Consider the following 13,995-nt stretch of genomic DNA (forward strand, 5'->3'; position numbering starts at 1 on the left):
TATTGACAGAAGGTATCTGGTGCTGATCTATGTTTGCTTGCGCAGGCAAATCGTGGGTGCAATGCAAAACTCAATTTCATGGTTCGTACACTCTTGATGCAGCCAAAGAATTTACGCTGTCACCAACCGGAGTCCAAGAGTTCCGATGTCAGATTTCCCCGGTGACGCAGAGGAGCCCCCTCGGCCGAAGAGTTACGGTCAACGGAGATACGAGTAACTCTCGTATTGTAGTGCGCAGATGGCATTCCTACAAGCATTTTGCTTGATTTTCTGCCCTTCACGTGCATAGTTGCTACATATGAGGGGCGTGGCCAGCAAGTAGTTTTACAGAGGTTGTCTTTGTACTACGAATCAACACCGGATACCTCGGCAGCACGTGAGGCGATAAGAGCAATCGCCAATGTCGTCACTCTTCTTCATCAAGACTAATATGTAGAATATCACTCACCTCCGATTCGTTCTAAAAGAATGTTCGGGTTCGCGCTTACTCGTTCTGTTCTCAAATTTTTCTACTAGGCGGTCAAAAAATTCATGCTTGCACTGAGATACCGCCAATGGTGCAACGCATGAAGAGCACGAGAACAAAACACGGTTTTTACTTGTAAACACAAATTGACTATCGTAGAATCATTAGTTCAATAACCAAACTACACATTAAATGTTCCAAGAACCTGGCCCCATTGTCATCTGTTTGGATGCAACGTATTTTAGTTTTCCCGATGACAGAGCGCAGGCTCAACGCGGACTGCGACAAATTAATCCCCACATTTTAGACAATCTTGGTCGTGTTCATCGCCTTTACCCATGGCTTCCAGAACTCTTCGATACCCCGTTCGTAGTTCCATCCCGACCAATCGTAGTTGGTCATACCCCACGTATCGGGGAAACCTTGTACTCCGGATCTGATTCTGTAAGAGCCCGCAATGGCCCACATCATCCAGCTTACGCCGTGCTCGATGGTGTACTCCTTCAAGCAGTTCTGGAGAGTATTGTTGAAGAGAGTCTCGTCTTGGGCACTGCCAAACTCGCTCAGAATGACTGGTGTCTCACGTACAGCCTTAGGGCAGTCACCCGTGATGTTACAAGCAGGTGGCGCTTCGATACCTAGTGCGTTGAATCCATTACGATAGAAGTTGGCTTTCACGATATCGCATGTGCCGGTATCGATATCCTCGCTCATACTGTAGAGATGAAGTTCCCAGACGAGTTTGTCGGCCCATGGGTGGTCATCGAGGTTGAAGTAAACCGGTTCACGCCTAGCAGCGTCACGAATAGCCGTGCACTTGTAGCATGGTGCGGTGAGGATATTCTTTCCACTAGTCAAAGCCGAAAGGTCCTGGCCATATTGCATACCTCCCCAGAGGATAAGGAGGTCTGGGTTGGCTTCGTGGATTGCATCAGCACCAGCCGTCATGTTGCCAACCAACGTATCCCAGTTGTAGTACAGGTCTGTGACATTCCATGATTCGCGAAGCTCATTGCGAAGAGACATGCTGACAATGTTGGGATGTGCCTTTGCCCAGTTTGCAACGTAGGAAAGGCCACGACGCCAATGGGTGGCGTTGAAGTGCAAATCATCAAACCAGGCAGTACCGTCAATGTGCGAGCAGCACCACTGCGCCTTGCCAGTGTGCACATCTGGGCTGATGAAGATGCCTTTGGTAGCAGCAATGCGTGCAATGTCACTCCAGATCTCGAAACGAGTGGTCTGTGCCGTCCACCCGGGGTTCTTGGCGATGATTTCCTTGGTGACTTTGGTGCCATTGACGTACCCCAGGGCGTTTATGAGACCAACTTCCAAGGGCACATCCTCGCCGTTCCGATCATAGACCTGATCAATCATCTCGATGGCATAGCCCATGCGGATGTAATTGAACCCGACGCCCGCAATGTCTGAGAGGATCTCATCGGCGGACGCCCACTCGAGACCTTCTGGAATCATGGTCTCACCTATGGGCACAGTGAGCACATTTTTGGCCGGTATCGACAACAGAGAACTAGTACATACCGCTCATAGGCCAATTGACGCCTGCCCATGATACTGTCTGACCATTGCGGTCGACAATGTCTCGTCCGCGAGTACTATACGGGCCATTGAACGAAGGCGATGAGCCGTTGGTAGCCTGCCTTCGTGCATTGTACTGAAAAGTAGCCGCACTCGGAACTTCTGGCAAGTAGCCCGCCGAGACAATAGTGCCGGCGAGGACTGAGGTAAGAAGTAGGCGTGGTCCCAACATGGCCTCGAAATGAAGCGCCCAGTAGTCTTCTGGATGTCATTCAAGATCATGGGTACATGTCAGCTTTTATAAGCTTCTCGGTATACATGATGGATTTGGCTAGCTGCGAAGAGCTCCATCGTGCATCGGCAGGCTTGCTGGATACATGCAATTCGGACGCTGATCTTCCTTGCTTCAGGCCCGGTTGACGGAGAAAAGATGGCCGAGCAAGGATGTCCTCCGCATTGCGGGGGAAAATACGACGAGCTAGTGCTTGGCGAACGATGCTACATGTATTTTCAACCGGCATTGTATACCGCGGGTCGGAAGCCTTACGCGATTGGGGCCATGGCCTTGCTGCTGGCTCGGTTCATGTGTGGTGGATGCGGGTAAGTATGTGTGTTGGATGAGATGAGAATAGTCACGTGCCGCGTGGTTCTAGCGCGTTTCCCACTGCTCCACCGCCACCCGGCTCAGGGCAGCGTGGATATCATCCTGTCAATTGCAACACACGCAGCAACTGGCCATGGACGCATTGCTGCATGGTCTAAACGATGCGCAGAAGAGCGCAGTCACCAGCCCTGCGAATGTCGTGCAGGTGCTTGCTCCTCCAGGCTCGGGCAAGACGAAGACACTCACTGCGCGTGTCGCGTACCACATTAACCACGAACGACTACAACCATGGAACATCATCGTATGCACCTTCACCATCAAGGCCGCCCGGGAGATGAAGGAGAGGATTCGGGGCTTCGTTGGCGACAAACTGGAGGCCAAGCTAATATTGGGCACCTTCCACTCAGTTGCCCGTCGCTTTCTGTTCCGCTATGGCCAAGAGATTGGAATTGACAAGAACTTTGGTATCGCCGATACTAGTGACAGTTCCGCTATCCTCAAACGCATCGTTACGCGTTATCAGTATACCATAGAGCCTGGCCATGCCCGTTCGAGGATTTCCAAGCTCAAGGCCCAGGGCGTTACATCAGATGCTTTTGCCGCGACTGCCAAAAATGCAAACGACAACGAATTTGCCATGATCTACTCGTCTTATCAAGAGCACTTGGCCGCATCTAACTTGCTCGACTACGACGATCTCTTAATACGCTGTGTCGATCTGCTAAAGAAGTCACCTTCATGCGTTTCAACGATACAGGCTGTGCTTATTGATGAATACCAGGACACCAACAACATCCAGTATGAGTTGATGAGCTTATTAGCTCAAAAGACTAGGCGCATCACAATCGTTGGCGATCCAGACCAGAGTATTTACAGCTTTCGATCTGCTGAAATCAAGAACCTGCTCCGGATGCGCACTGACTATCCGGAATCTGTCGTCATCAATCTGGAGAACAACTACCGCTCATCTGGCTACATTTTGAATTCGGCCATGGCTATCATTGAGCAGGACGAGAGCCGACCACAGAAATCGCTAATCGCCACGCATGGCGCTGGCGAACAGCCCACTCTTCGCCATCTAGTATCGGCCAATGTCGAAGCAAAATGGATCGTCGAAGAGATATGCAGAACAAGAACACTTAGTGCTGGACTACTGGATTTTGGCGACTATGCCATATTAGTGCGCTCATCGCCACTCACCCTCCAGATAGAACGAGCACTCGGACAAGCTGGGGTTCCCTATCGTATGGTGGCTGGTACCAAATTCTTCGATCGAGCTGAGATCAAGATACTACTGGATTACCTGCGCGTTGTCAGTCAGCCAGAGCATAATGATGCCGTAGCGCGCGTCATCAATGTACCTTCTCGGAAAGTTGGCGATGTCACCGTCAAAGCGCTGCTGGAAGAAGCAGAAATGAGTAAGATTACCCTTTGGAAGCTCGTTCTCGACATTGCTCAAGGAAAAAGAAGGCCAAAAATCAAAGTGTCTACACAAGCACAAAAGGGCATTGAGCAGTTTGTCAACGTCATTTTGAGTTCTCGGGAAAAGCTGATTCCTGCCAAAGATGACGTGTGTGACCTCTTCGGGCTCATAACTCACATCTCGAACAAGATATCGTTCCTGTCATATCTAAAGCAGACCCACAAGGAAAACTGGCAAGACCGATGGGCGAATGTCGAGGAGCTCGTCAATCAGGCGACGCAAATGGCCACAGCCGTTGCCAACGGAGAAGAGATATCGGACGATGCATTGCCTGTGGCAGAAGGCATAGAACAGCGACCCGACAGCGCCGCCGATATCCTTTCGAAATTCCTCGCCAATGTCACATTATCGAGCGCGGCGGATCAAGAGGGCACAGAGCAAAACCAGGTCACCATTTCCACTATCCATGCAGCGAAAGGTCTCGAATGGCCTGTAGTCTTCATGCCCGCCATATACGATGGTTCCATTCCTCACTCGCGAGCGGACGACCAAGACGAGGAACGAAGGTTGCTGTATGTTGGTATGACGCGTGCCCAAGCGTTACTTTACCTCAGTTGTCCTGTAAAGCAATCGGGACAGGAGCAAACGACTCTTTCACGATTTATTTCGGACCGTAAAGTGCAGAAGTTTTTCAGCGAGCGAGGGCCAGATCTGGCGTTTAAACGGAGTATTATCACCGACCTAGCACGAATTCTGCGAAGGGACTGCCCTTCGACCGCAGATCTCGATCGTGCTCGTGATTCAATGGAGCGACCAGAAGATGACAAATACCCAGCAACGCGAGACGAGATTGATGGCAATGATCCAACCTGGGGTGCGCCGTGGAACGAGAAGCGCACAAATTCCAAGCTAGGTAGCGACGGGTCAGATCAAGCCCTGAAGCGACGGAGGATCGATGGCCTGGGCTCTTACTCGAGAGAAAGCGTATCAGTCACGATCAACCGCACATCTAGCTACTCCGCCTCCATGACCACAATGCAGAGCATGAATGCAGGATTCACAAGCGCCCGAGATCTGGGCGACCTGCAAGCGATGCAAAAAGAGGCAGAGCGTATCTGTACATCAGCCAGTACTCAAGGTACACAGAGCAGCAAGGCAGAACCCAAGGCAGTCAAGGCAAAACCTGGCAAACCACGTGCAGCAGGCCAAGGTGCCATCACATCATTCTTCAAACGATCAAACAGCGCAATGTCCGAGCAGTCAGAACACGAATCATCCACAGCAGTCCCATGCCTGCAACGCTCGCAGTCATGCTTAACAAGCAACGCGCCACTACATGACATTTCCAACGTACAGACTTCGACGCCGCGTCCCTTTCGACCACTATCGATACCAGAGCACAAAGTAACGAGCCAACGCATTCTCAACAAACCGAGGAAGACTGAGCCCGAGAGTGAGACACAGAACACACGATATGTGCTTCTATCGAGCTCGCCCATAAAACCTGATCCGGTGGACCTAGATCAAAATGCAGAAACAACAGATGAGCCACAGAGTTCTATCAAGAAGACAGCGGCGTTTGGTTCAGCATCAGGCTTTCGTTCAGCATCAACATTACACACGACGTCAACAAGTCAGGTACAAAATGGAGTGGCGCAGAGGAGAACATTGGGTACTAGAAGGATCATGCAACCATGGAGCGTAAAGCATAGTTCCATGCCCAAGCCACGTCCTTCATGAAAGGTATATATATTCTGGAACTATCCTGGCAGTTTGGAATTAGGTACATTGCATTACTAGGCGTTATAGATTTCTAGGGGGTACGGCCAAGTACATATACGCATCGCACTGCAACGAGACATTACTGTCTCTACTTATCTTCCTTACGTATCATTCATATCTGGCATTCGGCTAGCAGTCGAGATCTCATCTATAGCACGGCAAAAGCACTGCAGTAGGACACGCTACTGTCCTGGAGGTCCTCAACAAGGCTGCTCCTTTCATACCGCAGGAAGCTGAATATGCCCTTTCCTTCTTCGAGCGCTTCGGCACTTTCCACAGCAGCCATGAACAAACCGATAGGATGTCTTCCACACACAGTGTTGCCCGTTTTCCTAAGCTGGTCAAGGAACTTTCTGTGCGAGCCAGTCTCAATGGCATCCATGCTCTCGTGATCAACAGCAGCAATGCTCTCATGTATGGGGTAGTCATTTGGTACCCGCGAAGCTGACTTCAGCTGAGTTGCAGCTGCACCATTAGGAGGCTGATAGTATGTGTAGCGAAAGCGAGAGCCCCAGTGACAGAAGTCGGACGAAATGACGAAGATGTTTGTGGGATCAGCAAGATAAGGAGCAAGAAGGGAACCGTACCGAGCCTCTGCAGCAGCATCGGTGTTGCCAACCATGATGGGGACCAGAGGGACCGAGGACGGGTTGCTTTGAAAGTCTTTGTTCTTGAGCGACAGCATTTTGTAGATGTAGGGCAGGTGCATTTCCAGACTGTGCTCGTCTTCGTCTGTTCTCTTTGACATGATCTCCAGGTCCCATTCCTGCTGAATCTTCTGGACGAGGGTTGTGTCTACGATCAGGTCACCCAGCGGGGTGTGATACTTGTCGCAGCCCGTGGTCGCAGCGCCGGTTAGGTAGTAGTGGTGTGAGGGCCCGAGCAGAAAGACGCGTTTTCTACGGGCAATTAGCGTAGATGGTCGACGTAAAGGTCATGTCTTAGTAACGCACGCATTGGCCCAATCGGCGCTCTTGTAGGCCCATGCAGCGGCAGGCCCAGAGTATGAGTATCCGGCGTGCCTGCATGTTCATGAGCCCTGGCTTGCTAATTGTAGCTATTGGACGCTGCGTACGGAGCAATGATGGCCCGGGCATTGGGTGTTGGTATCGAGACTTGGCCCTTTTGCGACGAGGCCGAGCCGATAGGTGTCGTCGAAGCAGGCACTGCTCCGAGCCAGCCGTCGAGCTGCTGTGAGAGGAGCTGGCCATTGTCTGTATACCAGGAGCCGGCGTGGGAGGCCTTGCGAGTAACCATGGTTGTTCGTAGGAGGATGCACTTGGGGAGAGGCTGTGGTTGTTGTTATGGTGGTAGTGGTGGGGTAATGGTGGTGATGAGCAGCGATGCGGGGCATGGGTTGAATGTAGAGAGTTGATGACCATCGACATAATGCCATTTCCCCCCGACCCCCACCACCAAGAAAATGCAAGTGAACCCGGTTTTTTACGTCGTCATTACTTCTCTCATAAATCAATGTCCATTATATACTATCAAGCCGAGGCAATAAGCGTGTTGGAATAGTTGCACCAGGCAATTAATACAGTTCCTATTTGGGACGCGACGCGCTCGCGCGACACGCCAGTCGCGTTCCCTGGCCAGCACCTTGCATCATCATCGTTATTATTATCATCAACATCCCCAACATCAACATCAACATCGCCCTTCTGCAAGTTGCTTATTCACGCGAATATATAGCCGCCAAGTTCCCTCGCAGATCCGTCTTATTCATTTCACATTTGTCGAACAGTGCCCCCACAGCCATGGGCTGCAAGCGCAAGCACTCGTCCGACGACTCGTCGCTCTCCATTTCCAGCTTCGGCGCTGTTTCCCCAAAGACCCTGGATGCCTCGATGGATTTGGATGCCTACCCGCGATCTAATGGCTGGGACTTCATGAGTGCGGGTCGAGTCAAGAACAGCGACTGGGGCAACCGAACATGCAAAAGGGTGCGCGACAACCGACCAGACGAGCGCGCAATACACGGTATGGTGCAAATCCTCATTCCTATATATCCAAACTTTACTAACCATCGCTATTCAGAAAACACTCTAAATAAACTCTTTTCTGCGCAGCGCAACCATCGCGATATCACAGCCCCAACATCCCACTCCTTATCAAGTCAGCAGTCTACCTTGGCAATCTCAAAACCGCAAAAGTCGACATTACACTCCTTCTGGAAAGAACTGCCTGCACCACCTGTCCAACCCATTTTCTCGATGCCTGTGCAACTTGCTCAGAGTTCCTCACCGCTGGCTCGGTGTGACGACTGCGATACACCACTGCAAAGCGAATACGATAGTATGGATATCGACATGGATGCAGACCTAGAAGGATCTGTTGAGGGTAGTTCGTTTGCGTGCAATGATTGTGGGAGAAATGTTTGTGGTACATGTGCAGTTGTCTCAGCCACAAGACATTGCCTACAGTGCGCCACCACGGGAAACCATTTACGGCCGTAAAGATGAGAGGATTTTTTTTCTTAGATTAATCTGTTCGCAGTACCATGTGTATTATTAGCATCGTTGTATATGGGAGATTTGGCAGCAAAATATATCCAGCGAGCTTATGCAGCAGGGCGTCCAGGGGTTGTTGTCAAGTAGTATGGGACAAATTAAGCTTTCGTTTGCATAATTAACTCAGAGTCGCTAGTGAGGTGCACCATGGCTAAGCACTGTGACTGTAGGGGGTGGTATGAGCTCGTCGTTTCATAAAGGCCACAGACGCGGCAGTTGGATATCGGTAGGTAGGGGGGAGAGCCGAGTGTTGCAGTTTTCAAACCAAAGTTATAATTCATAATCATTCTTCTGTTGTATTGATTTTGATAATGATTGTATTGACTATACGGTTTTCTCTTGTCGTGGCTAGATACAGTACTTTGTGGGCTCAGAATTCTGTGCAGTTGTCAATTGAGGAAATTAAGAAAGCTTCTTCGGCACTAAAACTTAGACTCCTTCCTGCAAATCGAAGGTTCAAAGAAGATTTGATTTGAATGCAGGAGCGGTCTTCAGAATCAGTCCCCCTAGTCTGAGAGTTACTATTGTTTTTTTTTGAAGGAGGAAATTATTGTGTTGATACACTACCATTGTAGTCAATGGATTCTATGAAGATGTGTGTGTTCGAAGAAAATGCTGGACATATAACGCTGGACAAATGGTAAAAAATCAAAAAGGGGCAGCCTGAAGCGAACAGACACTACTTCTGTTCTACATCACCGGCTGGCAGATCGTCTTTTTCTTTCCTGTCTCCCCTTGCTACCTTCCTCTTCTCCTGCTGCCACAAGCTCCATGTGCACCACTCACCCCAGACCTGCGCAGCCGTAAAGATGCAGTGCAGAATCGGAATCATGATCTTCATGGTAAGTGTCCACCTGTGGAACAGAGCACCATACAATCCGAATATGGTTCCTGTCTCAGCTAAGGTTCCAATGGACGAGCACCAGAAAGCCACGGAAAAGGAGCGTAGTAGTTTCTCAGACGTAACTTCGGGATCGCGGTAGATGATCATGGTGACGTGAGGAGGTACCTCGACACTCAGGTCGAAGAACCCTACATATTGTTAGTCCATGGTAAACATGTTAAATTGTGCATCACGTACCCCAGAACAAAGTCAAGACAGCCTCCAAAGCTGCATCTGGTTGACGGTTGGTCTTCCCGCTCCAGTACAGCGTCAACTGGCCCATGACAAGCACACCAACATGGTGGGCAACAGCGACATAACTGATACCCTCGCGGTACGCCAACTCATGCCCGTACATGACCGAGACGATCATGATTGCGAGATACAGCGCATCGCCCATCGTGAAGACACTGTCTCGTCGCTTATGCCCCACACCAGAACCAAACATGGGCGTGTGGAAGTCGGCTTTGCCGAGGACGACGGCAAAAAAAGGGTAAATAGCGAAAGCCACAACGAAGATCTTGGCCGCAATGGACAGATGGTGGTTTACGAAGCCACGTTTCTGGCGAGCGTTGAGTGTTGGCCATACGCGTTTGTAGATGAGCCCCCTGTCGAGAGCGTTTTCGAGGACGTATTGTCGACAAACGAAGAAGATTGCGAGAAGCTGAAGTCACGATGTTAGCGAAAAGGTGTTCGATCAGATTCCAATGCAATGACTGATAGGTCACTTACGATTGCGAAGACGAGGCCAGAGTGCTTGATCATTGGCGATATGGGCACATTTTGAATGTTGGCGAACCCAGGAAGGGAGCCAGTGTGCCGCTTTTTGTCATCCAACGAATTCTCCATGGTGTATGGAAAAAGGTATCAATGATGCTGTTGTGAAGAAGAAGAAGAAGAGAAGGGCAAACACAAGTTGGGACTGCAGAATTAAGTAGGGAAAGCCAGACTGAAACGACTGTGAATTGGTGAGGCTAAGGAAAGGGCCACTGGCCCTCAAGTATATGACCTTGTGCGTACAAAATGACCCATAAAACACATTGGTACCGATTAGTCGTGGCCCCGGACTCTCTCCTTCCCATAAACAATAGCGTTTTGCTTTACGAAACGCATATGCCGACTGCGCCCCCCCCCCCCCCCCCGTTGCAACCGTCAGGCCGCACTATCCAAGATGCCTGAAGCACCGACGCCACAAACACATGTTCCCCCTGCCACTTGTCGTATACATTTGCCTAAATAGCCTGAAAAGTTGTAGTGTGGTGGCTCGTACCATGTAAAGGAGTGGAGTTGCTTAACGTGCTGCTGACATTAACAACGTATGCAGCCACAAATGGCGCAGTCGCCGGCGCCGCGTGATTGGCCGACCCCGGCATATTGAGACCGCGCAAGCCACAGGTTGGTTGCGCATGTGGGCCCGTGCGGTTTGACAAAAAGATCCTCCGTCGACGCATTGTCGAAGCTTAACGCAGACAAGATTTGTTCAAAACAGCTTATTTGTTTGCAAATAGGGGGGGGGACTGTGCGGCTGTCTGTGTCAGAATCCATTTTTTGTCTCTTCGAGAAGTTGCAATGATCAACCCTCTTTCTTGCTCACAGATGTTGCGATGGAAGGTTGCTACCATCGTGGGGGTTGTAAATACTTGGCTAGCCTTGCAGCTAGTAGCCGCGTGCACCAGGGGGCGGATATGGCGTATAACTTGGTTTTTTTGTCAAGCGGCCTGCTAGTTCCCCAATTTCACAGGCGCCGGAGTTGGCTCGTCGGAAACCCCTAATAGACCGTAGGCGCGGTGTCACATAAGCGGTGTTTTTACGGGACTTGACTACTTTGGGACATGAGTTTACGCGGCCTTTTGGCATTATACGCAGTATGGCTCCGTGACCTATCAAATGGTCGCAGAACGGTTTGAACTATACTTTGTTCCAGGAGGGGGAACAAGGCGTTTTTGAACGGTGCCAAGGTGCCTTGTCAGGCATCCGACCACATTGGTCACTTGGCTGGAACTATTATTTACAACTGACGCGACGCTCTGCATGTACAACACTATCAAGCCGCTTCGTGACTCTCTCATGTCTTGGGAACAACGTAATTTTGCTCTAGGAATGGTGCGATTTTCAACGGTGCCCCTTACCTAGCGGCCTACGCAGCCTTATCCACCTGCGTTTACAGTAACAACACATGACCCCGATGACGAAAATCGTTACCTCGGCGTGTGCAGACTGGGAGGTGGCCTGTTGTTCTTTTCAGAGAGATAATCAGCTGTTGCGCTAGACGCCAACTAGATATTGGCCTGTGACCGTCATACTCATTACATAAAGGCTACTTTTACGGGAGAACACAGATATACGCAGAAACCTCTTATTTGTATGTTCTATGAGACTAGTTAATTATCAGAATTAATAGTCGAAAGGTTCAGTTTTGTTTTGACAAATCGCACAAGGTGTCGCAGTACTTGTGGTTACGATGTGTACACCGAGTTAAAATGGATCTGTTGGCCTTCCAAAAACGAAGTGATTGATCAAGGGATTCAGATAGATGGTATCGACACCACAGTCTGTGCGAAACTTTGACAAAACAACATGGGTGAGATAGGGGTTGTCTGGTGATAGGCTGTAGCAGGATCGGCAAAGAACTCGGGTGCTGTTGAGTAAGATTACAAGATGTGATAAATAGACCCAAGGTTCAAGCCAAAGGAGAACCGCAAGCAGATGATTTTGGTAGCTTCTAATATTTGCCTGACCCATCGCTTAGCTCAGCGCTGATCATACTGCTCGAAGCCCACCGCGCCTGTGTTTGATTCTGTACTTTCCTCCCTACAACAATTGATCAATTCACAAGCGAACAAGTTTCTCGAAGGTTATCTAGCGTTCCTACGCTATTTTCGGCTCTATTTGGGCGGAAGTAGCCGCTTGGAACGATACAAAGAAGCCCACTTATTTAAGGCTTAGACAGCCACCTGGAGTCTTACCCGCCGCCAGTCTGCTAAGGTGGCGCTGAGAGAAAGGAGCGTGACAAGAGCGAGCCAATCAGTGGAGCAGGAAACCCTTGGGGAATGGCGCGTATACCAAAGGCCATTAACCACAACCTACGCGTAGGGCCGTACAGCCATGCGTATGGTATTACACAAAGTCGTGAGAAACATGGACTGATTTCTGCCATTTTATTTATAACCACTACCCCACCATTTGATACTTCTACAAACACTTCGAACTTGCTCGTCCGATGGCGTTCTGCACTTTGTCCATGGCGCGTTCTACTATCAAGCGTTTCCGATCTATCCGGAGCAGACGAATAGAGAGTGATAATCAGCATCGAAACAATTGACCACAAAATCCCAAAAGACTATGAAAAATGAAAAACAGAAAATCGCAGAAAGCAAAGTTATGATAAGAACAGCATGTGTGTGCAATGTCACGTCACAATCTTGCGTTGCGAAAATGTTACCGCTACACTGCCCTTAGTTCCAAGCCAAGAATCAATCAGAATCCCTCATCTTACCCCAACATTTCCCCACGTCTTGCATGAACATAACGAATAGCCGTGGCTTGACTTTCTTTTTTAATTATTTGTTTGCTATATAGCGTATCAGCTCAATTATCTCAGAAAAGAATGGGAGGCCACACCCCAACCTGCCGGAATCGGGTATCAAAAAAAAACAGACCTTGCAGTTAAAGTAAAAAGATCGGGTGAGGGTCTAAGGGACTTACGTCTGCGAGACCCTGCTTTGAACCAACGAATAACTGTATACGTACACAGAAAAACCCCTCCACAAATTCAAGCTGTGTGAATATCACCCCGAAGCAGCTGTCTTCAGAAACCCGTATCCTCACTGCCCTGCAAGAATCCAAGACTCTTCCAATACGCAAGTTCAGCCGGGAAAAAAAAGAAAGGGGCTGATGGAAATAGTATGCGATGTATCATTATAGCATTGAATCTATCGTAGAGAGCAAGTTTGCAGTTAGGATAGTGAAGTCGCAGCATGTAGGATTTGAGAAAAGATATTACGTATTTCTTCTTCTTTACTTGGTATTATTTCATGTCCCTGCTTCTGTGCTAACAGCAGACAGAGGACTTGTCTCTTGTACACACATGAGTCCCTCAGCATAGAAGTACTGAAGCAACTACAACTCCCATCAGTCCCTACGAGCAAGTACACCTCAAGGCCATCACAGGAGATCCACGAGATACAGTAAAAATGCCAGATACACACACATTCCAATTATCTACACCATGCTTGATCAATATGCCCCCCATCTATTTAGAGTACAAAGAAAAACCGTAACATCGTCACCAGAGTCCATGATATCTGAGCCAAAAAAAGAACTATGAACTAAAAAAAAACCACAGAGACAAGAGGCAAAAGCATTGCCCTAATACTTCTTAGCCTCAGCAGCAGCAGCAGTACTCGCGTCATCACCGACTACAACAATAGCCGGAGCAGCTGCCTCCTCGACATCTCTCTCCTCTTTAACCTCCTTCTTGCGACGGAAGGTAAATACTTTCTTGAACTTGCTAGCGGCAGTACAGCACCAGCGGTAGACGATAACGACAGGCTTGCCGACAATCCGCGCAATGACAGCGAACCATTCATCGGGGAAGTAGCGGATGAGGGCAGCCCAGGGAATACATACAAAGCCCACAATGATGCTGATAGCCCACTGAGTCCCATCGATTCCTCCAGGCTTGATCTGGAAGGCGCGGCCACCGACAAAGATGATGAGGATTTGGAGGCCGATGATCATGACGACGATGCCGATGAAGAACCAGTTGCGGAGGATACCCTCGAG

The 13,995-nt window shown here is 49.5% G+C and overlaps 9 protein-coding genes across 9 annotated transcripts; 4 read left to right on the top strand and 5 right to left on the bottom strand.

Moving 5' to 3' along the window:
• Positions 1 to 29: 29 nt before the first annotated feature.
• COCCADRAFT_104390 (uncharacterized protein) lies at positions 30 to 266 on the top strand (the record flags this gene model as incomplete). Its single annotated transcript, XM_007717262.1, has 1 exon — positions 30 to 266. One exon carries the CDS (start codon positions 30 to 32, stop codon positions 264 to 266), a length of 237 nt encoding a protein of 78 aa, XP_007715452.1.
• A 503-nt stretch (positions 267 to 769) lies between these two features.
• Positions 770 to 2,237, bottom strand: COCCADRAFT_7674 (glycoside hydrolase family 5 protein; the record flags this gene model as incomplete). The annotated part of the gene is made up of 2 exons (XM_007717241.1): positions 770 to 1,950; positions 2,009 to 2,237. 2 exons carry the CDS (start codon positions 2,235 to 2,237, stop codon positions 770 to 772), a joined length of 1,410 nt encoding a protein of 469 aa, XP_007715431.1.
• Positions 2,238 to 2,742: 505 nt separating this feature from the next.
• Positions 2,743 to 5,711, top strand: COCCADRAFT_39497 (uncharacterized protein; the record flags this gene model as incomplete). Its single annotated transcript, XM_007717263.1, has 2 exons — positions 2,743 to 5,508; positions 5,589 to 5,711. 2 exons carry the CDS (start codon positions 2,743 to 2,745, stop codon positions 5,709 to 5,711), a joined length of 2,889 nt encoding a protein of 962 aa, XP_007715453.1.
• A 251-nt stretch (positions 5,712 to 5,962) lies between these two features.
• Positions 5,963 to 7,071, bottom strand: COCCADRAFT_104364 (uncharacterized protein; the record flags this gene model as incomplete). Its single annotated transcript, XM_007717264.1, has 3 exons — positions 5,963 to 6,713; positions 6,768 to 6,836; positions 6,890 to 7,071. The coding sequence occupies 3 exons, from the start codon at positions 7,069 to 7,071 to the stop codon at positions 5,963 to 5,965; spliced, it is 1,002 nt and encodes a 333-aa protein (XP_007715454.1).
• A 69-nt stretch (positions 7,072 to 7,140) lies between these two features.
• On the top strand, positions 7,141 to 7,335 carry COCCADRAFT_104376 (uncharacterized protein; the record flags this gene model as incomplete). The annotated part of the gene is made up of 1 exon (XM_007717265.1): positions 7,141 to 7,335. A coding segment is annotated over one exon (195 nt), but the record flags the coding sequence as incomplete, so codon positions are not given.
• Positions 7,336 to 7,574: 239 nt separating this feature from the next.
• On the top strand, positions 7,575 to 8,273 carry COCCADRAFT_28821 (uncharacterized protein; the record flags this gene model as incomplete). Its single annotated transcript, XM_007717244.1, has 2 exons — positions 7,575 to 7,797; positions 7,855 to 8,273. The coding sequence occupies 2 exons, from the start codon at positions 7,575 to 7,577 to the stop codon at positions 8,271 to 8,273; spliced, it is 642 nt and encodes a 213-aa protein (XP_007715434.1).
• Positions 8,274 to 9,006: 733 nt separating this feature from the next.
• On the bottom strand, positions 9,007 to 10,059 carry COCCADRAFT_104404 (uncharacterized protein; the record flags this gene model as incomplete). Its single annotated transcript, XM_007717266.1, has 3 exons — positions 9,007 to 9,359; positions 9,409 to 9,874; positions 9,943 to 10,059. 3 exons carry the CDS (start codon positions 10,057 to 10,059, stop codon positions 9,007 to 9,009), a joined length of 936 nt encoding a protein of 311 aa, XP_007715456.1.
• A 3,107-nt stretch (positions 10,060 to 13,166) lies between these two features.
• Positions 13,167 to 13,418, bottom strand: COCCADRAFT_104405 (uncharacterized protein; the record flags this gene model as incomplete). Its single annotated transcript, XM_007717267.1, has 1 exon — positions 13,167 to 13,418. A coding segment is annotated over one exon (252 nt), but the record flags the coding sequence as incomplete, so codon positions are not given.
• A 160-nt stretch (positions 13,419 to 13,578) lies between these two features.
• On the bottom strand, positions 13,579 to 13,950 carry COCCADRAFT_7679 (uncharacterized protein; the record flags this gene model as incomplete). Its single annotated transcript, XM_007717242.1, has 1 exon — positions 13,579 to 13,950. One exon carries the CDS (start codon positions 13,948 to 13,950, stop codon positions 13,579 to 13,581), a length of 372 nt encoding a protein of 123 aa, XP_007715432.1.
• Positions 13,951 to 13,995: the final 45 nt, after the last annotated feature.

Source organism: Bipolaris zeicola (assembly GCF_000523435.1).
Source record: "Bipolaris zeicola 26-R-13 unplaced genomic scaffold scaffold_171, whole genome shotgun sequence".
In the NCBI taxonomy this organism is placed as follows: domain Eukaryota; kingdom Fungi; phylum Ascomycota; class Dothideomycetes; order Pleosporales; family Pleosporaceae; genus Bipolaris; species Bipolaris zeicola.